The sequence below is a fragment of the Amyelois transitella genome, chromosome 16 (assembly GCF_032362555.1).
Source record: "Amyelois transitella isolate CPQ chromosome 16, ilAmyTran1.1, whole genome shotgun sequence".
Taxonomy (NCBI): Eukaryota; Metazoa; Arthropoda; class Insecta; order Lepidoptera; family Pyralidae; genus Amyelois; species Amyelois transitella.
The window spans coordinates 3,956,282-3,978,812 of NC_083519.1; the positions used below are offsets into that span (position 1 = coordinate 3,956,282).

General features: G+C 33.7%; 4 protein-coding genes across 4 annotated transcripts; 2 read left to right on the forward strand and 2 right to left on the reverse strand.

Annotated features, from left to right (window-relative positions):
• Positions 1-719: 719 nt before the first annotated feature.
• LOC106129583 (odorant receptor 4-like) lies at positions 720-4,398 on the forward strand. Its single transcript, XM_013328180.2, has 7 exons — positions 720-1,281; positions 1,761-1,926; positions 2,219-2,315; positions 2,662-2,763; positions 3,443-3,531; positions 3,902-3,968; positions 4,324-4,398. The coding sequence occupies exons 1-7, from the start codon at positions 720-722 to the stop codon at positions 4,396-4,398; spliced, it is 1,158 nt and encodes a 385-aa protein (XP_013183634.2).
• Positions 4,399-6,992: 2,594 nt separating this feature from the next.
• Positions 6,993-11,226, forward strand: LOC106129729 (odorant receptor 4). Its single transcript, XM_013328386.2, has 7 exons — positions 6,993-7,569; positions 7,735-7,900; positions 8,196-8,292; positions 8,543-8,644; positions 8,857-8,945; positions 9,326-9,392; positions 11,030-11,226. Exons 1-7 carry the CDS (start codon positions 7,008-7,010, stop codon positions 11,102-11,104), a joined length of 1,158 nt encoding a protein of 385 aa, XP_013183840.1. The 5' UTR covers positions 6,993-7,007; the 3' UTR covers positions 11,105-11,226.
• Positions 11,227-11,473: 247 nt separating this feature from the next.
• Positions 11,474-15,050, reverse strand: LOC106129730 (pancreatic lipase-related protein 2). Its single transcript, XM_013328387.2, has 6 exons — positions 14,938-15,050; positions 14,445-14,616; positions 13,996-14,144; positions 13,385-13,630; positions 12,626-12,962; positions 11,474-11,558 (listed from the first exon to the last, which is right to left on the reverse strand). The coding sequence occupies exons 1-6, from the start codon at positions 14,972-14,974 to the stop codon at positions 11,513-11,515; spliced, it is 987 nt and encodes a 328-aa protein (XP_013183841.1). The 5' UTR covers positions 14,975-15,050; the 3' UTR covers positions 11,474-11,512.
• A 2,742-nt stretch (positions 15,051-17,792) lies between these two features.
• LOC106129603 (pancreatic lipase-related protein 2) lies at positions 17,793-21,736 on the reverse strand. The gene is made up of 6 exons (XM_013328203.2): positions 21,599-21,736; positions 20,597-20,777; positions 20,073-20,221; positions 19,074-19,319; positions 18,360-18,696; positions 17,793-17,896 (listed from the first exon to the last, which is right to left on the reverse strand). Exons 1-6 carry the CDS (start codon positions 21,633-21,635, stop codon positions 17,851-17,853), a joined length of 996 nt encoding a protein of 331 aa, XP_013183657.2. The 5' UTR covers positions 21,636-21,736; the 3' UTR covers positions 17,793-17,850.
• Positions 21,737-22,531: the final 795 nt, after the last annotated feature.

Consider the following 22,531-nt stretch of genomic DNA (forward strand, 5'->3'; position numbering starts at 1 on the left):
ATTAGAGATCAAAGAGGAATATTAGTATAAAATCTTTGGTAACTCAAAAGTAGGTTAAAGTTACTTGCGAGCTTTTACCGTTGCAAGATACTTTACAAGAATAATTTTGACAGCAGGTATCTTGATTTACAATATAGTGTGATTTTTTTTTAAACGTACAATGTTTTCCGGTAGCCATATTTGTTAAATTTTCCAAAACTTAAACCTTTCTTATGTTTCAGATTTGATATTTACTCTCAGTTACTTGTAAGGAGTTATTTGAAACTCAGCATTGAATTAAAAGACGCTATTTGTCTCGCTCTTTTAGTAAGTTAAGCTACTCAAATTAAGAATTTTTCACTCTCTATTCCTTAGTTACTTTTAATTCGTTATTTTTTTAATTCTTTCCATTACGCATTATTTTAAACCACAGAATTATAATTTATAACATCAACAATTAATTGCTTTCATATCAAATATTAACGACTAAATTATTATTTACAGAAAGACAAAAATATAATAGGTTTAACTTGTTACAATATAAGTACAGTAAGCATTGGTAAACGTATTATTAAACCACTTTGATGTATATGTATAATTTTTTATACAGTTTATTCGTCAATTTATTAAAACAATTAGTAAGTGTCGCGTTCGGGACAACTGCTTCTTTCACAATTGTATTTTGAAATATTTCAGAGGCGTACTTTGTGTTGGTAGCATTGCATAGGAAAACCAAAACCATGAGTTTACCACCTTTCGAAGACCTTTTCAAACAAATAAAAACCAACTTTTGGCTTTTTGGAATCCCTTATGACCAACCCAAAATTCATATCAGATTCTTCATTTTGATTATTGGTCTGTTGCTTATGGCAACTGAAGAAATCTTGTTTCTTGCTTCGAAAATATCCACTGAAGATTTGTTAGTAATAACCCAACTGGCTCCATGCTGTTGTATCGGCGTTCTGTCTTTTTTAAAAGCGGTGTGCCTTGTTCCAAAAAGAAACAAAATATTCAGCCTCACGCAAAGTCTGAAAGTTTTATACATCGATTCGATAAAAGAGATGGAAAAACGAGAAATAATACGCGATAACATAAATTTTGTCTCACTTCTGAGTAAATATTTTTTTCTGTTGAATGCTGTACTGATTTCGGTGTATAATTTTTCCACGCCGCTTTTCATTTTGTATGATTATATAAAGACCAATGAAATTGTATTTCGGTTGCCATACGACGTAATAGTTCCATTTCGCGTTGACAGATGGTCAACGTGGTCAGTGGTATACATTCATTCTATATCAAGCGGTAAGTTCGTTCTGCCCTTTTCTGTTTTTGTTTTAAATTTTTCTCTGCTTGTATTTCGAACTTAGATTATTATAACTAGGGTTGCCATCTCTAAAATTTGGAAAACCGGACAAGACGCGTGAAAACCCCGGATTTTAGAGTCCGAAAGCCATGTTAACAAAATCTTTTAAACATATACAATGCAATGCAAAAGACATTTGAATATTAAACAACAAATCAGAACATTTCTAAAGTTTAGACCTACAGCAATGTAAGCGGCCCAAATTTTTTTTATTTATTAATATTTTAAAACCCGGTCTACAAATGAAAACTTCCCCGGACGCTCCCCGGATGCCCTCTAAACTAGGACAAATCCGGCGAAACCCGGACGGATGGCAACCCTAATTATAACCGATACCTAGTACTTTTGCTTCACGACACGTGGTTGCTAGCTAATAAATTGTGTAATTCTTGCTATAACTTGCTCCAATTTCTTTCAGGTTTTATCTGCGTATTATTTTTTACAACTATTGATATTCTTTACTGTATCCTTACTTCACACATTTGCAATAATTTTGCCCTCATTTCGAATGATTTGTTAAAAATTAATTGTGAAAACGTAAACAATCTTAAAAATATCATCAAACAACATCAGCATATCATACAGTAAGTTGAGTAAATTTTTAGTGGCTGTATACCTATGTATTTTAATATAATTATTTTTTTCCATTAGGACCGATCCTCTGGGAAAGCATTTTTTTATACTCAAGAGTATTATAGGAAACCAACATAGAGCTAAATCAATAAAACATGTTTCGCAAAGATTTTCGGCATACTAATATCTGGATACCTTAAGAAAAGTTTGTAGAAAATCCATCAAATATGCAGTCAGTAACGCAAAAGAACTCACATTCAAATTAATGACATCTATATTTTAATAGCTGTCTCTTTGTTTCAGACTATCTCAAGAACTGGAGGACATTTTCAGTTTACCAAATCTTTTCAATGTGTTGGTGGGTTCGGTTGAAATATGTGCACTTGGATTTAATTTAACTGTATGTATGTTAGTTTTAGTTTCAATTTATAAAATAATGTTAATAATAAAATAATGTTTTTAAAAGCTCTCCGTTTGGCAGCCCATTGTCGACCACAGCCTATTATTTCCCTCTTAATCATAATACGAGTAGTTGTTAAAGTTAATTAAAATGTGACCGTTTTCTCTGTCTACCCCGCAAGGGTAATAGACGTGATTATATGTATGTTAATTAAAATGTAGCAACTACAAATTCAAGATTTACAAAATCTACATGAAATAAAAATGTTTTTTACAAGTTGTTTTAATGCTTTTGTAAAAATAAAGAAATATGGACATGTTTGTTTATTTATCATGATAATTTTCAGATGGGAAGCTTGACTCAAGTGCCTGGCTGTGTTTTATTTTTGTCGTCAGTTCTGCTTCAAATATTGATGATGAGTGTTTTCGGTGAAAACCTTATTAGAGAGGTAATTGTGTCATAATCTTGTTATTATAATCTCGGTAATGTTAATTTCATTCCCTTCTTCACAGCGAGTAATTAACGGTACGAGAAACTTCAGGAAGATAATGACCAGAATGATTCCACTATTTTGGAAAATATTATCTATACATATAATAAAACAGTAAAAATATTTTGTCTGTACATTTAGTATTTTCGACTGAAATGGATAGAGCGACACTTAGAATAAAAAATAGAATGCAAATATTTTTTTTGTCTGTCTGTGTGTCTGTCTGTACGTATGATCACGCTTATCTCCGAAAGTATTGAACCGATTTATTTAAAACTTTCACTAAATAATTTGACTTTGACTTTGACTTTGACCAATTGCTATGTTTTAACTCAGAAAAACATTTAAAGTTTGTTTCATCAAAATCGGTTCACTAAAAAAAGTTATCGTCATTTGAATGAAACCTAGGCATGAGTTGCCTGAAAATAGGTTACGAAATTTGAAATTCAAATTTTTTTTACTAAAAATATTTTTTTTGTGTTGTTTGTATATTTTATTTTTTATTTCACATTATTGTAGATTCAATTCGAAATTTACGCGGACGAAGTTGCGGGCAACAGCTAGTATTATATGAACGGCAAAGTCCTACCTGTCACCTATTTTATTTTATAAATATATAGTTTTTGCAATTTTCCAGAGCAAAAATGTTGGAGATGCCGTTTACTTTAGCGAGTGGCATAAACTAGATGTAAAGACAAGGAAAATGATACTTATCATTATCACTAGGTAAGGTATTAACTATCTAGTGCTCATCATAGCCTATCGACAATTGCATTTTCAGCTGCTGGTCTCAAAGCTCAGTAGCCGCTAGATAAAGCTTACAGTTAATTATACTTAAATCATGCTGTGAAGTATAAGGAAATGTATCATATTAATGACATAAACTTTTGACAAAGGGATTAACAGAAATACACATGATTATATAGGTTCGAATCCTTCCCAACTTACAAGGCATCCGCAGCCACTTATCAGTGACTATTTAATTTTATTGATGTACATTATTTTGATTACTAGTTGCCCATTGGTTCGAAAAAATATCGTTTTTAATTTTAATTATACTTAATCCCAATTATCAACATTGAGTATACATTTTCAGAGCCCGCAGACCCCAAATATTAACCGCTTATAAGTTTTCTACGATTTCTTATCAAAGCTTTTCTAAGGTAAGACGTTGTTGTACCTATATAATAAACTATTAAGAGTCTCACATGCATAATTACAAAGCTTTTTTTTTTTCGAAAAAATTGGCAGACAATATATTTTCACTTTCCCTAATCCCTGCATATCATTGGTTTATGGTACTCGTGATCTGATATTTTACTAAAACGTTCTCAATTTGATAAAAATATACTATCATGATATTTTTTTGTTTGGATATAGAATTAGGAATAAGAAATAGTTACAGACACTAGTCTAAGCCTTTTTTTAATATAAGCGCACACTTTGTATTTTCTTTGATATCATACAAACAAAGAACATAATAACATATAATGTATGAGTACGGTTTCTTTTTTTTAGATAATCAGCTCTTCGTGGTCATATTTCACAATACTGAAAACAGTGTACAAGCCACCTGAAAATACTTCAACATAGAAGAATATGGAGAAAGCTACATTTGTTATTTTTCTTATAGGAGATAGTAATCTCATCACTTAGTCACACAAGTTTGCAAATTCAAAAAGATCCAATGATCTTAATCCTGAGGGCAGTAAATTCCAGTATTGTCCACAAAATATAAAAAATTAAAACAGAGCAAATGTTTCTTTTTTATTCCTCTTCTGGTATCGCGAGCAGTCAAACCACATTTAAGTTTTAGTATTTTGAGCTGTCTGCAGTTCATAGCTCATATAAAACAAAAAAGAAAGAAATCAAATTAATCCTGGCCAATCACTCTTTTCTTTTCAAGACTGTTGGCTCTGTCTACCCTGCAAGGGATATAGATTTGAATATATGTATGTATGTATGTAATAAATAAAACTGAGAATAAATCAAGATTTTATTTCGGAATCCATTTCGATTAGTAGGGGTATCGTCGGCGGGTGCTCAGGCGGTATCTTCCTTGTCTGCAATGAAAGAATTAAGTGTAAGTACTAAAACAGTGTTATCTAATTAATCAACATGTTAACAATATCAGTGATTACTTATTGATTGATTCACGCATTGATTCCACATGAAGTAATAAAGTGATCGTTCATGAAATAATGTTATGTAATTACAAAGTACTTATTTAGTTTTATAATCATCAAGCAAAATTTTGAAATATTGTCACGACATTATAAATAATTAGCCAAATATGACGTAGTAACCTATTTTTTAGCAGATTTCCTTTTTTAGGTGTATACCTAATTACAAATAAATAGGTTCAAACCATTTAATGATGACTAAGTTTTATTTATAAAATTTTTCATATTAAACCGGTAGGTATGTAAAATAATCTATTTAAATAGTGCATTCAACTTCTAGGCGAGCGTCGGTGATCGAATTCGTGATGCGCAGAAAGGCGCAGAAATACCACCTCGACCATGTACCAATGACTATTTTCAAAGTTATGTTCATTAGTTTGAATACTAACCGATGCTCTAACGGTGAGGGAAAACATCGTGAGAAAACCATGTGTAACCAACCATGGATCCAATACGGGTTAGGTTTAACCGCAAAGGTTGCGGAGGTCAGATAGTAGTTGCTTCGTGTCACTTGCCTAATCTAAGATCCATAGTCAAAGGCCTACCTCGGGCTCCTCTCTAGAGAGGTGAGGGTGAAAACGGGACAAAAACCAGGAGGTAGAAGTGCATTCCACTTCTATGACAGAACTCCGAATAACAAGCTCAGACTATAAGGACATGTTCAAATTTTAACTCCTATCATCTATACCTCCGGTGTCAAATTATTGCTCAACGTGGGGCTGATTACAATGCTGTATCTTTATCAAAAATCGGCATGAAATCCATTAATTATTTTCATTAGTTTATAATGATAGATTAAATTATTCATAATATACCTAATTTTAAGATTACAAAATGATAAAATTTTGCTGTCATAAATCGCAAATTTGTTGAAAACATATGTACATACATACATATATATAATCCCGTCTATATCCCTTGCAGGGTAGACAGAGCCAACAGTCTTGAAAAGACTGATACGTCACGTTTAGCTGTTTGGCTTTATGATGGAATTGAGATTCAAATACAGACAGGTTGCTAGCCCATCGTCTAAAAGAAGAATTCCTAGTTTATAATCCTTTACCTTAGTCGCCATTTACGACATCCATGGGAACGAGATAGAGTGGTCCTACTCTTTTTTTGGTGCCGGGAACCACACGGCACATTTGTTGAAAATATAACTCTTTATAATTTCTAATAGAAGAAATGAATAAAATGACACATTAGAAAACTGCAAATGGACTCATTGAAATTCTTCATTGAAGTGACGTAAAATACGAAACCGATTTAACCAAGTAAATTAGACAAGCTATTTTTATTAAATTAATATTAGGTATTTGTCGTTTCAATAATTCTAAATTATATTTGTATGTGGAAGACTTAGAGATAATCGCGTCTTACCTAATTGAACAATTGAAAAACAAAACCTCTGTGTTGATAGTTAAGTCACCTCTTAAGTAAACAAAAAAGTCGTGATAAATATAGAAAGTAGCTGAAACTTACCCAAATTTGATCAAATCATCATTGCCCATGCGGAATTCTCCTCCACGGCACGTGTTGAGGGTAATCTGGAGAGAGCTTGAGCATTCTCTGCCGACCAAATGGTCGTAAGAGACTGTCGCGGCAAAGAACTCCCAGGCACGGTTGTGGTCACAGATGTAAGTGAGACAGCCAGGTTGTGAGTTTCCACCGTTATGGAAGAAGTCAGTGTTGATATGAAAACAATTAATTGGTTCCATATCAAATATTAACGACTAAATTATTATTTACAGAAAAAGAAAATATAATAGATTGAACTTGTTACAGTATAAATACAGTAAGCATTGGTAAACGTATTATTAAACCACTTTGATGTATACCTCCACGTATGAATTTATTTCAATGCAATAAATTTTTAAACAGTTTATTTGACAATATATTAAAACAATTGGTAAGTGTCGCGTTCGGGACAACTGCTTCTTTCACAATTGGATTTTGAAATAGTTCAGATGCGTATTTTGCGTTGGTAGCATTGAACAAAGCCAAACCAAAACTAAAACCATGAGTTTACCACGTTTTGAAGACCTTTTCAAACAAATAAAAACCAACTTTTGGCTTTTCGGGATCCCTTATGACCAACCCAAAATTCATATCAGATTCTTCATTTTAATAATTGGTTTGTTGCTTATGGTAACTGAAGAAATCTTGTTTCTTGCTTCGAAAATATCTACTGAAGATTTGTTAGTAATAACCCAACTGGCTCCATGCTGTTGTATCGGCGTTTTGTCTTTACTAAAAGTGGTGTGCCTTGTACCAAAAAGAAACAAAATATTCAGTCTCACGCATAGTCTGAAAGTTTTATACATCGATTCGATAAAAGAGATGGAAAAACGAGAAATAATACGCGATAACATAAATTTTGTCTCACTTCTCAGTAAATATTTTTTTCTGTTGAATGCTGTACTGATTTCGGTATATAATTTTTCCACGCCGCTTTTCATTTTGTATGATTATATAAAGACCAATGAAATTGTATTTCGGTTGCCATACGACGTAATAGTTCCATTTCGCGTTGACAGATGGTCAACGTGGTCAGTGGTATACATTCATTCTATATCAAGCGGTAAGTTCGTTCTGCCCTTTCCTGTTTTTGTTTTTAATTTTTTATCTGCTTGTATTTCCAACTTAGATTATTATAACCGATACCTAGTTCTTTTGCTTCACGAAACGACGTTGCTAGCTAATAAATTATGTAATACTTGCCATAACTTTCTCCAATTTCTTTCAGGTTTTATCTGTGTATTATTTTTTACAACTATTGATATTCTTTACTGTATCCTTACTTCACACATTTGCAATAATTTTGCCCTCATTTCGAATGATTTGTTAAAAATTAATTGTGAAAACGTGAACAATCTTAAAAATATTATCAAACAACATCAGCATATCATGCAGTAAGTTGAGAATTTTTTTGTGGTATGTACGTATTTTAATATAATTATTTTTTTTCCATTAGGAGTGATTCTCGAGAAAAGTTTAAATGCAAATTTACTATACTCAAGAATATTATAGTAAACCAACATAGAGCTAAATTAATAAAAAATATTTCGCAACAATTTTCGGCATACAAATATCTGGATACCTTAAGAAAAATTTGTAGAAAATTCAATAATATACACTCAGTAACGTAAAAGAACTCACTTTCAAATTAATGACGTGTATATTTTAAAAGCTGTCTCTTTGTTTCAGACTATCTCAAGAACTGGAGGACATTTTCAGTCTACCAAATCTTTTCAATGTGTTGGTGGGTTCGGTTGAAATATGTGCACTTGGATTTAATTTGACTGTATGTATGTTATTTTTAGTATAAATTTATGAAATTATGTTTTTAAAAGCTCTCCGTTTGGCAGCTCATCGTCGACCACAGGCTATTATTTCCCTCTCATGCATAATACGTGAAGTTGTTAAAGTTAGTAACTACAAATTCAAGATTTACGAAATCTACATGAAATAAAAATGTTTTTTTACAAGTTGCTTTAATGCTTTTGTAAAAATAAAGAAATATGGACATGTTTATTTATCATGATAATTTTCAGATGGGAAGCTTGACTCAAGTGCCTGGCTGTGTTTTATTTTTGATATCAGTTCTGCTTCAAATATTGATGATGAGTGTTTTCGGTGAAAACCTTATCAGGGAGGTAATTATGTAGTAATCTTGTTTATTATAATTTCGGTAATAATTATTTCATTCCCTTCTTCACAGCGAGTAATTAGCGGTACGAGAAACTTCATGAAAACAATGACCAGAATGAATTCCAGTATTTTGGAAAATATTAGTATTATATAAACTGTAAAGTCCTACCTGTCACCTATTGTATTTTACAAATAAATATTTTTTGCAATTTTCCAGAGCAAAAATGTTGGAGATGCCGTTTACTTTAGCGACTGGCATAAACTAGATGTAAAGACAAGGAAAATTATACTTATCATTATCACTAGGTAAGGTATTAACTATCTAATGCTCATCATAGCCTATCGACAATTGTATTTTCAGCTGCTGGTCTCAAAGCTCAGTAGCCGCTAGCTAAAGCTTACAGTTAATTAAACTTAAATCATGCTATGACGTATTACGAAATGTATCATATTAATGACATAAACTTTTGACAAAGGGATTAACAGAAATTAACATGATTATATAGGTTCGAATCCTTCCCAACGTACGAGGCATCGGCAGCCATTTATCAGTGAATATTTAGTTTTCTTGATGTACATTGCTTTAATTTCTAGTTAACCAATGGTGAGAGAAAATATCGTATTCCATTTTAAATATTCTTAATCCCTTATGATCAATTATCTACATACATTATATACATTTTCAGGGCCCACAGACCTCAAATATTAACCGCTTATAAGTTTTCTACGATTTCTTATCAAAGCTTTACTAAGGTAAGATGTCGTACATACATACATACATAAAATCACGCCTCTTTCCCGGAGGGGTAGGCAGAGACTACCTCTTTCCACTTGCCACGATCTCTGCATACTTCCTTCGCCATCCACATTCATAACTCTCTTCATGCAAGCTCGGCGGTTTCGGGTACTTTTAACCTGACCCTTTACCAGGACGTCCTTAATTTGATCAAGATACGTTCGTCTAGGTCTTCCCACTCCGACCTTTCCCTCCACACTCTCCTTGTATATCTGCTAAGTCAACCTGTTTTCATTCATCCTCTCCACATGACCGACCCATCTCAACATACCCTTTTCTATTCCTGTAACTCCACCTTCTTTCACATCACAACATTCCCTTAACACGCTGTTCCTTATCCGCTCACTCAATTTCACATTAACTAACCCTGTGCCGCCAGCGATTGATGATACCCCTTATCCGGGATATCACCAGTAAATGGTCCGAGTCAATGCCAGCACCGCGATATGCACGGGTATCCAGCACTTTGTTCTTCAATCTTTCATCTACAATCACAAAGTCTATCATACTTTTTAAACTACCTTCCACTCTTGTGTAGGTGTGGATCTTTTTATGTCGAAACATTGAGTTCGACACAAAAAGATCCCTTTCTAGACAAATTTCTAATACACTTCTTCCATTATCATTCACCATTTCGTCACCAAACGCACCAAGCACCTTTTCATATCCATCACGCTTTACACCCACCCACCCATTAAAATCACCTAGCATAATAATCTTCTCATTTGGCTTGGTAACTTTCAATACTTCTCTTACACTATTCCAGAACTCCTCGTTTTCGCTTTTTGCTGTTGTTGTACCCCTCGAACCCACGGTGCATAAACACCTAGAACGAAGATCCGAGTGATTCCAACTTTCAGCCTAATCCATAGAAGACGAGGGCTGACACACTCATACTCATTCACACTCTCAGCCATTCGTGCAGAAAGAATTAGACCGACCCCTTGACAGCCTCGGCTGGTACTGGAAATTCCAGACCAATACGCCGTGTAAGCCGTGCTGCGTCGCGTCGCATCCTTTCCGTTTCGTTTAATTCACGCACAACACATCCAACCGTCTTTCACCCATCATCTGGCATACTTCCTCAATCTTATCCTTCATTCCTCCTCTTACATTCATCGTCGCAAAGCGGCTTTCAGCAGCCCGCATACCGCTCCCGCCGGGAACGAGACGTGATGGGGTGCAGACACCATCGTAAGATGTCGTTGTTTATAATCAACTATTAGGAGTCTTGCATACATAATTACAATGCTTTTTCCGATTAAATTGGCAGACAACATGTTTTCACTTTCCCTAATCCCTGCATATTTCTTTAGATTAAGGAACCTCAGTCTATCATACAAACTCATTGGTTTATGGTAGATACTCGTGATCCGATATTTTACAAAAACGTTCTCAATTTTATAAAAATATATTATCATGATATTTTTTTAATTACTATGTAAGAATATAGAATTAGGAATAAGAAATAGTTACAGATCACTAGTTTAAGCCTTTTTTTTTAATATAAGCGCACACTTTGTATGTTCTTTGATTCCATACAAACAAAGAACATAATAACATGAAATGTATGAGTACTGTTTCTTTTTTTTAGATAATCAGCTCTTCGTGGACATATTTCACAATACTGAAAACAGTGTACAAGCCACCTGAAAATACTTCAACATAGAAGAAAATATATAGAAAGCTACATTTGTTATTTTTCTTATAGGAGATAGTTATCTCATCACTTAGTGACACAAGTTTGCAAATTCAAAAAGATCCAATAATCTTAATCCTGAGGGCAGTAAATTCCAGTATTGTACACCAAATATAAAAAATTAATAAACAGAGCATATGTTTCTTTCTTATTCCGCTTCTAGTATCGCGAGCAGTCAGATCACATTTAAGTTTTAGTATTTTGAGCTGTCTGCAGTTCATAGCTCATATAAAACAAAATAGAAAGAACATTAAATCAATCGTGGCCATTCACTCATTTCAAGACTTTGGCTCTGTCTACCCCGCAAGAAATATAGACTTGAATATAATAAAAGAAAAATGATAATAAATCAAGATTTTATTTCGGAATCCATTTCGATTAGTAGGGGTATCGTCGGCGGGTGCTCAGGCGGTATCTTCCTTGTCTGCAATGAAAGAATTAAGTGTAAGTACTAAAACAGTGTTATCTAATTAATCAACATGTTAACAATATCAGTGATTACTTATTGATTGATTCACGCATTGATTCCACATGAAGTAATAAAGTGATCGTTCACTGTTCGTGCACGAAAATGTTATGTAATTACAAAGTACTTATTTGGTTTTATAATCATCAAGCAAAATTTTGAAATATTGTCACGACATAATAAACAATTAGCCACTTAAAAATAGCAGATTTCCTTTTTTAAGTGTATAATAAATAACAATTTAGGAGATTCAAACCATATAACGATGACAAATAGAATCTTAAGACTAAGTTTTATTTATAAAACGCTTCATATTAAACCAGTAGTTATGTAAAATAATGATCGAATTCGTGATGCGCAGAAAGGCGCAGAAATCCCATTTCGACCTACCAATGACTATTTTCAAAGTTATTTATGTACATTAGTTTGAAAACTATCCGATGCTCTTACGGTGAGGGAAAAGATCGTGAGAAAACCACGTGTAACCGTGTCTATACCTCCGGTGTCATATTATTGCTCAACGTGGGGCTGATTACAATGCTTTATCTTTATCAAACATCGGCATGAAATCCATTAATGATTTTCATTATTTTAAAAAGATAGATTAAATTATTCATGATATAATTGTATGATTACAAAATGATAAAATTTTGCCGTCATAAATCACAACTTTGTTGAAAATATAACTAACTAAATAACTCTTCATAATTTTTAATAGAGGAAATGAATAAAATTACGATTAGAATGGACTCTTAGAAAATCTTTATAGAATTGAAAAATTGACGTAAAATACGAAACCGATTTAACCAAGTAAGTAAAACTAACTTTTTTTGATTAAATTAATATTACTTGTTGTTTCAAGTTTCATTCTAAATGATATGTGTGTGTATGTGGAAGACTTAGAGGTAATCGAGTCTTACCTAAATTAATTAAAAACTTGAAAACCCCAGAGGGGGTTTATAGTTAATTAAGCTCTTAAGAAAACAAAAAAGTCGTGATAAATATAGAAAGTAGCTGAAACTTACCCAAATTTGGTCAAATCATCATTGCCCATGCGGAATTCTCCTCCACGGCACGTGTTGAGGGTAATCTGGAGAGAGCTTGAGCATTCTCTGCCGACCAAATGGTCGTAAGAGACTGTCGCGGCAAAGAACTCCCAGGCGCGGTTGTGGTCACAGATGTAAGTGAGACAGCCAGGTTGTGAGTTTCCACCGTTGGGGAAGAAGTCAGCGTGACCCACGGCAGTTCCGATGCCAAGACCGGTGATGGCGCCGTTAGTGTGGATAGCTTCGACGTATCTGGCGTCACCAGAGTTGATGCGGTTGGAGTTCAAGTTCCATAGAGGACCAGCGGGGTCAAGACCTTAAATGGAAAGGCTGTTTTAATGTTCATGATCAAGATTAAAATTTTAATGTATATTTAAATTTCAAAAAATAATATTATATATTATATTAAAATATTGCCCTTTTACATAGTTTCTCTTTGGCATAAGTTCTTGTTATATTATTTCCTTGATGTACATAAATGTATAAATATGTATAATCTAAAATCTAATTACTTAGCCTAAATCTATAGATTAATGTATCGTGAATCACAAATATAAAGATAGTGCAAATAATTCCACACAAAAAGTAGGTAACAATCATTTTAATCTAGATGTGATGACTATCTGTTAGAACATTTTAATTTCTTGCTAAGTACTTATGGTACTACCCAATAACTATCGAGCTAATCCTAATGTTTCTAACATTTTAAAGGAAAATTTTAAACTAAGTATGACTTACCAGTAACACGAGCTACTCTTCCGTCAAGCTCCCTGCCAGCATTTCCCACCAAATGAGCGCCCAGACTGAATCCGACTAAATGAATGGTCTCGTATCTAGCTCCGGTTACACCGACGAGGTAACGGATGAACTGTCCTAATCCTTTGCCTACTGCAGGGACACCGCGGACAGCTGTGATGTAGTTAGAACGAGCCAAACGCCTCCAGTCAAGGACAATAACATTGGCTTCACCCTTCCCGAGATAAGCTGGAATGAATAAGATAGTTCAATAAATTACAAATAATTTTAGTGAATCTTCCTCTTAAATCGAGATACTCAACATACATACATACATACATATGGTCACGTCTATATCTCTTGCGGGGTAGACAGAGCCAACAGTCTTGAAAAGACTGAATGGCCACGTTCAGCTATTCGGCTTAACGATAGAATTGAGATTCAACTAGTGACAGGTTGCTAGCCCATCGCCTAAAAAAGAATCCCAAGTTTGTAAGCCTATCCCTTAGTCGCCTTTTACAACATCCATGGGAAAGATATGGAGTGGTCCTATTCTTTTTTGTATTGGTGCCGAGAGCCACACGGCACGGAGATACTCAATCGTGTAAATTTACCTTCGCGGATCCTAGCGTTGATCCCAGTGTTCTGGTTGCTGAGCCAGCCGTGAGCGATCACCACGGTGTTATGGTTAGGGTTGAAATTGGAGCTCCTGATGGAGTCGGCGTCGTTGATGATCAAAGTTTGACCAGCATCAGGATTGCGCCTAGATAAATAAACAATTTTCTTTAGCATTTTTTTTTATTATTTAAATCTTTATATGTAAGTAGTTTCAAAGAAATGTCGTTGTGAAAAAAAAAACGTGTATGAGTACTTTATTTAAATAATTGTTTGTTATGAAAAAGAAAAAAAAAAATTTTAGCTAAAATGTTTGTACCACATAAAATACGTTCATTAAAAAGTTTCTGACATCTTGCAAACCAAAAATTCATAAGAATTTCTTGCACTATTTCTTAACCAGTTACTTGTTAAAATTAAAAATACGAATAGGTAGAATTCTTATAACCTGGTGAACAATAAGTATAAGTTGCGTTCAGCAATCCCAACTAATAATTCTTCGTCAACTTCATCTTCTAAATCAACATCATGCAGAACACCATCACCATCAGGGAATTGGATGAATCTGGGGTAAATGACATCTTCTCTCTGCTCAATGGGCACAGCATTGGCTGTGTATGCTATAAATAAAAATGATTAGATTTCAGTTCTTATATGTAGTAGTTTTTTTTTTAAATAACCCGAATCATTCACCGTTTTCTGTGAATTAAATCTTAAAATCGGAGAATATCCTAAATTTTTATTATTTATTTATGAATGCAATGAAAGAACTTTAAATTCTAAAAATTTATAAGTATAATTACTTATTAATTCAATAATACTTGGACACCGAAAAAGTTGCTATTTTGATTGAATGAATGAATTTGAAAAATTTCGTTGCAGCAAGCAATTTAGAAAAATGTCCCTGCCTCATATGTTTCTTAGTATAAGTAGGTACATACCCAAAGATACAAACAGGAATGCAAGTGTCAACTTCATGTTGTCAAAATCTTATGCCCACTGCGGCTTTTAAGAAGATTAATCCATTTTTATACTTATTCTTGTTGTATTTAGATTATAATCTTATCAAATCACGCAAATGGCAGATTGATTAAAAAAATTTGCGATTTACAATCAATGATTAATTTTTACAAACAAAATAACCTACGTATACGATTATTTTGTCATCAAATAATCATCTTTCTTTAAACTAAAAAATAGAGGAAAAAACCTATGATTACCAGCTGCTTTAATTCTCGGGCAGATTGTAGAAGATAATCAAGGCAAAGATTTATAAACTTGGGATTCTTCATTTTATGCAATGGGCTATATTAAGCTTTGGCTGCCTCTACAGCATGTTTCCCATTATAATCCCTCGCACATTCTATGAAATACCTGCGGTTGTACATGTTGAGGAAGTACATGCTTCTAGATTTTTATAATTTTTCATATCTTATATTCAACAAGTCGTATTTCCTCTTACTTCATCGATTCTATCTCATAACGCTTTCATAACTACTCGTACAAAACAAGTGTCTTAGGTTCTTGAAAAATTTGCTAATAAGGAGGTCCTCTTTTGTTTACGACGTAAAGCCATTTTACGGTCTAGACTTAGTTCTTTACTCAAGATAGTGTGGGACTCCTGACGCCTAGTGTCAGCCAGCCTTCTTTACTCAGTGAAACTCCTTCGATGTGGAATTCTAGTCATTTTGTAAGCACCATGGGATCGTTTGTAGATCTTTCTGTCATGATCGAAATGTGAAATTTCATGAGAATTTTAAAAAGTATAAAGAAATAGGAATGACTCATATGGGAAATCCCACATTTATTGATTAATACATAGATAGATAGATAAAACTCATTATTGCACCATAAGAGTATAACATACAAAAATCACAAAACAGATAGAGATGGTACAAAGGCGGACTTATCGCTAATGCAATCTCACCCAGTCAACCTTTGGGTGTATAATAGCTAAGTGGATAATAGTATTGACCATACATTATATATATATTGACATTATTTGTACGTTCCAACTTTTATTGCAGAATAATACGAAATCCCGCTGCGTAGCATAATTTCGCAATTACAGATTATCTTTTATTTCTTTTATACAGAAGTTTTCCTGGAAGCGATCAATTCTATAACAAATAGGTAGGTATAGATTCAATAAGTATTGCTTAAGATAAAATGTACCTACACATACATTCATAAAGTCACGTCTAAACCCCTTGCATGGTAGACAGAGGTCTTAAAAAATGGAAGGCCACGTGCAGTTAACAGTTAGGTAATATACATAAATAATTAATGATTTATATTTTTTAAGGATAAAATGCTGAAGACCGGTAAAATTAAAGAGAATAACTGGCCGCGACGCCAGTGCGGTACCATTGGATCATTAAATTTGGTTACAGAGTTTCGCGAATAGGTAACTCCAAATTCATTCAACACACATCAACCCACCAGACCTACACTTTGGAGTAAGTCACAGATTTTTTTATTTCATGACGTCGTCGCAATATCATCGCCAGCGCCAGGTAACAGCCCTCCCCCCTACTACCGTGACGTAAGCGACGGCAGGCCCCCACCTAATTGTTGATTGATATTGATCACACTTTTGATTAAAAACCTAAATTACCTATTTTGGCACACGTGCGCCTTGATTAGTCATTGTTTTGTTGCATCTGCATGATCAATGATTAATATAATTGTACGAATGCAAAAGTTGATAATATTATATACGAGTATATGTATATAATGACATACGAGCTTTCGTAAAAGCTGACTAAACGAATTATCTTATAGGTTAAAGTTTATGGAAGTCATGATCGATAATAATAGTATCTTGTTGAATGAGTTAATGTTATAAAAATCTGTATTATTGAAGTCATAAAAATATTACTGTCACATGACAGTGATATTTTTGAATTCCAACTATTCCTGTTACATAACAGGAACAGTTGGAATTCATGTCCAAGTTTCTTTGTATGTTCGTATCTGGTCCCCCTAATTGGGCTATGTCCTTTTGGTCTTTTGTCGCTCTAAATAGTGAGACCATACACAGCCAATAACATAACATTGTTCGCGGATTCATTTTCTGCAATGTTACTTACTTTCTCAGAAATCGAAGTACCTACTGCGAATAATGTGTTGGGGAGTTTGCTTATGATTTCTAGTGTTACTATTTTTTTTAGCCAATACTCCAATGTTCAACAGCTCCTGCAAAATTATGTGACCACCTCGATCTGGACTGCCCTTTTTTGATGTCAGTCTGAAGGGTCTAAGGAATCTACAGGGATTTTCATCGACGCAAATGACTTGTTAATAAGAGCGTCAATTCTCTCTTTCAGAGTAGATAAAATTTAAGTTAACTTTGAAAATAAGAATATAATAATAATATTCAAGAATATAATGCAAATATACGATTTGGTTGAATTGCTATATAGTTATAACAGGGTGAAGCAAATAATAACAAACATAAACGCTTCCATAGCGAATTGATTACTCAACTCATTTTGGATATTTCCAAAGAAATTTATAATCATACATTATTCCGATTCCGAGGAAAAGGCTCCAAATATACCAATATATACCACGGAATCCTTATAATCGATGTAATTTAATTATGATCATATAAATGCCAAAATGAGTTTATTTGTTTTCTTTCACAGTTAAATCTGTTAAAAATATGGAGAGTGCGAGGAAGGACATATTTTTACGCGGACGAAGCCGCGAGTGAGAACTAGTCATCAAGAAGTGGTTGGTATAAGTTTTCCGCATTTGAACACTAAAACATGTATTGGAAATAAACAAGAAATATAATTCATATATATTTATTTTATCATTTGGTCCTAAGTCTTGCTCCTTTGAATTACTTAGAAAGGGTATCGCCTGTTGGTGTTGACTCGGTATTCTCCTAATCTAAAAGAAAAAAAAAACATTTATACATCTAATAATAATAAAATGTTAAACTTAATATGAATATAGCATATAAAAGGAAATACAATTGTGCTGCAAATGGTGGTCGTATTGTTATCTGAAGCTCAAAAAAGCCGTTTATCGTACTAGTTGCATTGAGTTGTCCCATGTTGGCAGCCATTAAAAGAGCTTCCATGTTTTTAATGCGTGATAGTCATGAAAACTAGAAATTTCTAATTTCAAGTAAATTCAAGTCATTCTCTTAGGTATTATAGCAATCTTGGTATTCAAAGCCAAGGGACAAGAAGCTGGTATTGACATATCATAAAATTGTTAGTATAGGATCATTTCAATTCATTTCAAAAAATATTTATGCTTTTTCAGATTATTCCTTTAGAGAAACGGAAAGTTCATATTTACTCAGCAACATAACAAATATTAATATTTAAAACAATCGGAATCTTACCCGAATTTGTCCACAATATGATTGCCCATGGGGAAGGTAGCTCCACGGCACGTATTAAGGGTGATCTGGACAGAGTTTGAGCATTTTCTTCCAATAAGATGGTTGTACGAAACAGTCGCAGCAAACAACTCCCAGGCACGGTTGTGGTCGCAGATGTATGTCAAGCAGCCAGGCTGGGAGCTACCACCGTTGGGGTAAAAGTCAGCGTGACCAATGGACGTGCCGATACCCAGACCAGTGTAAGCACCATTTGTGTGGATAACCTCCACATATCTGGCGTCGCTAGCTCTTAAGCGATTCGAATTTAAGACCCATAGAGGACCAGCAGGGTCAAGACCTGAAACGACCACAAACTTAAATTGAAAACTATAAATCAACACTTTGATTAATCTTTGGAGAGAGTGGAGAGAAAGGTCGGAGTAGGAAGACCTAGACGAACGTATCTTGATCAAATTAAGGACGTCCTGGTAAAGGGTCAGGTCCTCGTACAAAACCGTAAAAGTACCCGAACCGTCGAGCTTGCATGAAGAGAGTTATGAATGTGGATGAAGCGAAGAAAGTATGCAGAGATCGTAGCAAGTGGAAAGAGGTAGTCTCTGCCTACCCCTCCGGAAAAGAGGCGTGATTTTATGTATGTATTAATCTTATAAATTTGGAGTGTGAAATTTAGCTATCTATTATCAAAATTTGTAAAGAAAATCCAGCTGTACTAACCAGTAATACGACTAACTCTTCCGAAAAGCTCTCTTCCAGCGTTGCCAACTAGATGAGCACCCAAGCTAAATCCGACTAAGTGGATGTCCTCGTATCTTGCTCCAGTGACACCAATGAGGTAACGGATAAATTGTCCTAAGCCCTTGCCAACCACAGGGATACCGCGTACTGCAGTAACATAGTTGGCCATGGCCAGTCGCCTATATTCAAGGATGATTACGTTGGTTTCATCTGTGCCGAGGTACGCTGGAATATTATAATTGTACTGTTAAACATTATCTTCAAAAGCTTATTTGCTTTTTTGTAATTTGGACTAAGTCGTTGGTCTTTGCTTATGGATAGTAGGAATTATGGCTCACTTCAACCTTAAAAAAATTTACTTATTAATAGTTATTCAATTAATAGAGCTGAAATATTTAGTACGATTTAAATTTTAAGTAGGTACTTTTCATATTCGTGGGTATGTTTATTATTTACTATCATTAGTATCAAATATAATGTAATGGACTCAATATTATTAACATACTAGAGGCCGCCCGCGACTTCGTCCGCATGGAAACCCTATCAATCCCGCGGGAACTCTGGGATAAAAAGTAGCCTATGTGTTATTCTGGGTCTTCAGCTACCTACATACCAAATTTCATGGTAATCGGTTCAGTAGTTTTTGCGTGAAAGAGTATCTAACAAACATCCATACATCCATACAAACTTTCGCCTTTATAATAGTACTAGAGGCCGCCCGCGACTTCGTCCGCATGGAAACCCTATCAATCCCGCGGGAACTCTGGGATAAAAAGTAGCCTATGTGTTATTCTGGGTCTTCAGCTACCTACATACCAAATTTCATGGTAATCGGTTCAGTAGTTTTTGCGTGAAAGAGTAACAAACATCCATACAAACTTTCGCCTTTATAATAGTAGTAGGATTATGCTCCTTTTATCCGATCTTACCCATGGCCACTTTGAAATTATATAAGTATATATTTGTTATAAAACTTACCATCCCTGATTAGTTCATTGAGGCCTGTGTTCTGATTGCTAAGCCAGCCGTGCGCTATCACAACAGTACGATGATTGGGATTAAAGTTGGAAGTTTTTATGGTTGCAGCATTGTTGATGGCCAAAGTCTGCGCGGAAGTAGGGTTACGTCTAGAAATAATTAGAGCGACCATTAAAGAAAAAAATTCTGGTTTTCATTTAAAGTTTTCTAATACATACATACATATCGTCACGTCTATATCCCATGCAATTAATTTCAAAATCTAAAAATGTCAAAATTCTGTAGCGAGTTTTAAGATAAATAAATCATGATGAACAAAATGTGATCGGAAAATTGTATTTCATAGTTCCAATATTTAAAAATAATTTTACGATTGTAATTTCGTTTTAGGAATTTCCAAATACAAAGTAGTAATGTTTATTCAATATCACACTTAGGATTTTGAATTTTTTTCCCAAATCATCAAAATATTTTTGATTGATCGTAAGACATTTATCATTATATGTATTGAAATAAAATATTACCTAGTGAACAGCAAGTACAAGTTACGTTCAGCGATGCCTTGCAATAGTTCTTCATCAACTTCACCATCTAAATGTAATTCCACATTGTCACGGCCTCCTTCAGGAATGTCTCCAGTCGGCTCCACAGCATTCTCTTTGGTGATAACTGCTTCGTCAATGGGCACAGCAATGGCTGTGTATGCTAATGGGTTTAAAGATATTGTTAGTTTAAAAAACAATCCAGTATATAACAATCCAGCTTTCTTCCCAAAACAACTACTTTGGTGTTTTTGAATTTGAATTTTGGTATTTTACTGTATATGTGGGAACATACACATATGTTAATCTATTTTAAACTAACTTTCGCTCGCTTGCTCCAACTATCGTAATCTACACTATATGTAAGCAACATTTCATGGAGTTCAAACAAACACAGTTTCACATTAATATTAGCTTGGATAACTTATTGATTTTCATTTTCTTATAATATGCTGTTTATAGTAGAGCTTTAAATCCATACTAACTCAGAATGCAACTGTCCCCAGAAACGATATTTTATTTTATTTTATTATTTATTTCTTCGTTCTAGGTTTCCTATAATATAAGTTTTGGAATCAAGGAGATAGGTATTCAATATTAAATTTAATCAGTAGATCAGATTTTCATCCAGTAAGAGGTTTAGTTGGTTTAAATCATTTTAAAAAAGGTGGTCCTCAGTTTCACCTGTATGTATATATGTATGATTGTCCGCAATTATCTCGTGTTTCGCTAAACCGATTTGGATGCAGTTTTCAGTTAAGTGTTTCTTACACTTGAGAGAAGATTATAGAAATTTCACGGACTTCAAAAAAGGAGGATAACGATTGGGTGCGGTTCTCTATTTTTTAGTAAAAAATAGAGAACCGCACCCAATATAATATTTAGAAACTTAATATAACTTTTGTAAATTACAAAAGTTATATTAAGTTTCTAAATATTTTATATGAAATATTGGCTAATAGCTAAATAGTCACAAACACTTACCCAAAGAAACGAACAGCAATGCAAGAGTCAACTTCATTTTTGTTACTGGTTTTAACCCACTATGGTTGCTATTAGAAAATTGTCCAGTATTTATATTTATAAGTAATGCAGATTTTAATCTAATCAGTTTGCATAAAGCAATACACGATGATAAATAGAATTTACTTGATCCTATAATCTTGGATTTGGTGTCTTATCGGGTCCAACAATCTGGGTGATCTTTCCCCCTGGGTAGAAAAAAAATTATGTTAAGCTTAATAAATAAATAATTGTTTCGTTCCAAAAAGTATAAAATGACATAGAAATACCTTACGTTAATAAGACATTTGTTACTTTTAATTTTTTTATAATTAGATGTTATTAGTTTAAAATTTCAATACCATCCCAATTCAGTAAAGCTACATAGAAAATGTATTAAGAGAAAAGAGAAAGCTTATATTAAAAGCTATAAATAATAAATTATCATAATAGTGTTTATTTAAAAATAAATAATCATATTGCTTTTTTATGAAATTCACAGATTTTTTAATTAAGTATATTATAATATTTTGCTCTAATGTAAATCACATAGCCAGACCTTACATATAGTGCTTCAAGGACCTAAATCTCCATCATCCTCGTTGCGTTCGTTCCCGTTGCATCCTTATTTATCTCTTTGGAGATTGGGTAAGTCAGGCTTTACCCCAAGGTGATTTGAGGTAAAAGCGTGACTTACCCAGATTCCTGCCTGATCTCCGCAACCTTTGCCGAGGAATCTAACCTATATGAGGTCAGATTGCCTTAATTCGTAAGTTTCTTTTTCCCTTATAGTAATCCTGTTGTACTCGGGTCTAATTTCATCATAAGTACCATATTCTCGAAGAGCTTTTTAAAGAGCTGAAGACATTGCATTTGGTATATGTACTTTTGTACAGTTTAATATTATTTTTCTTT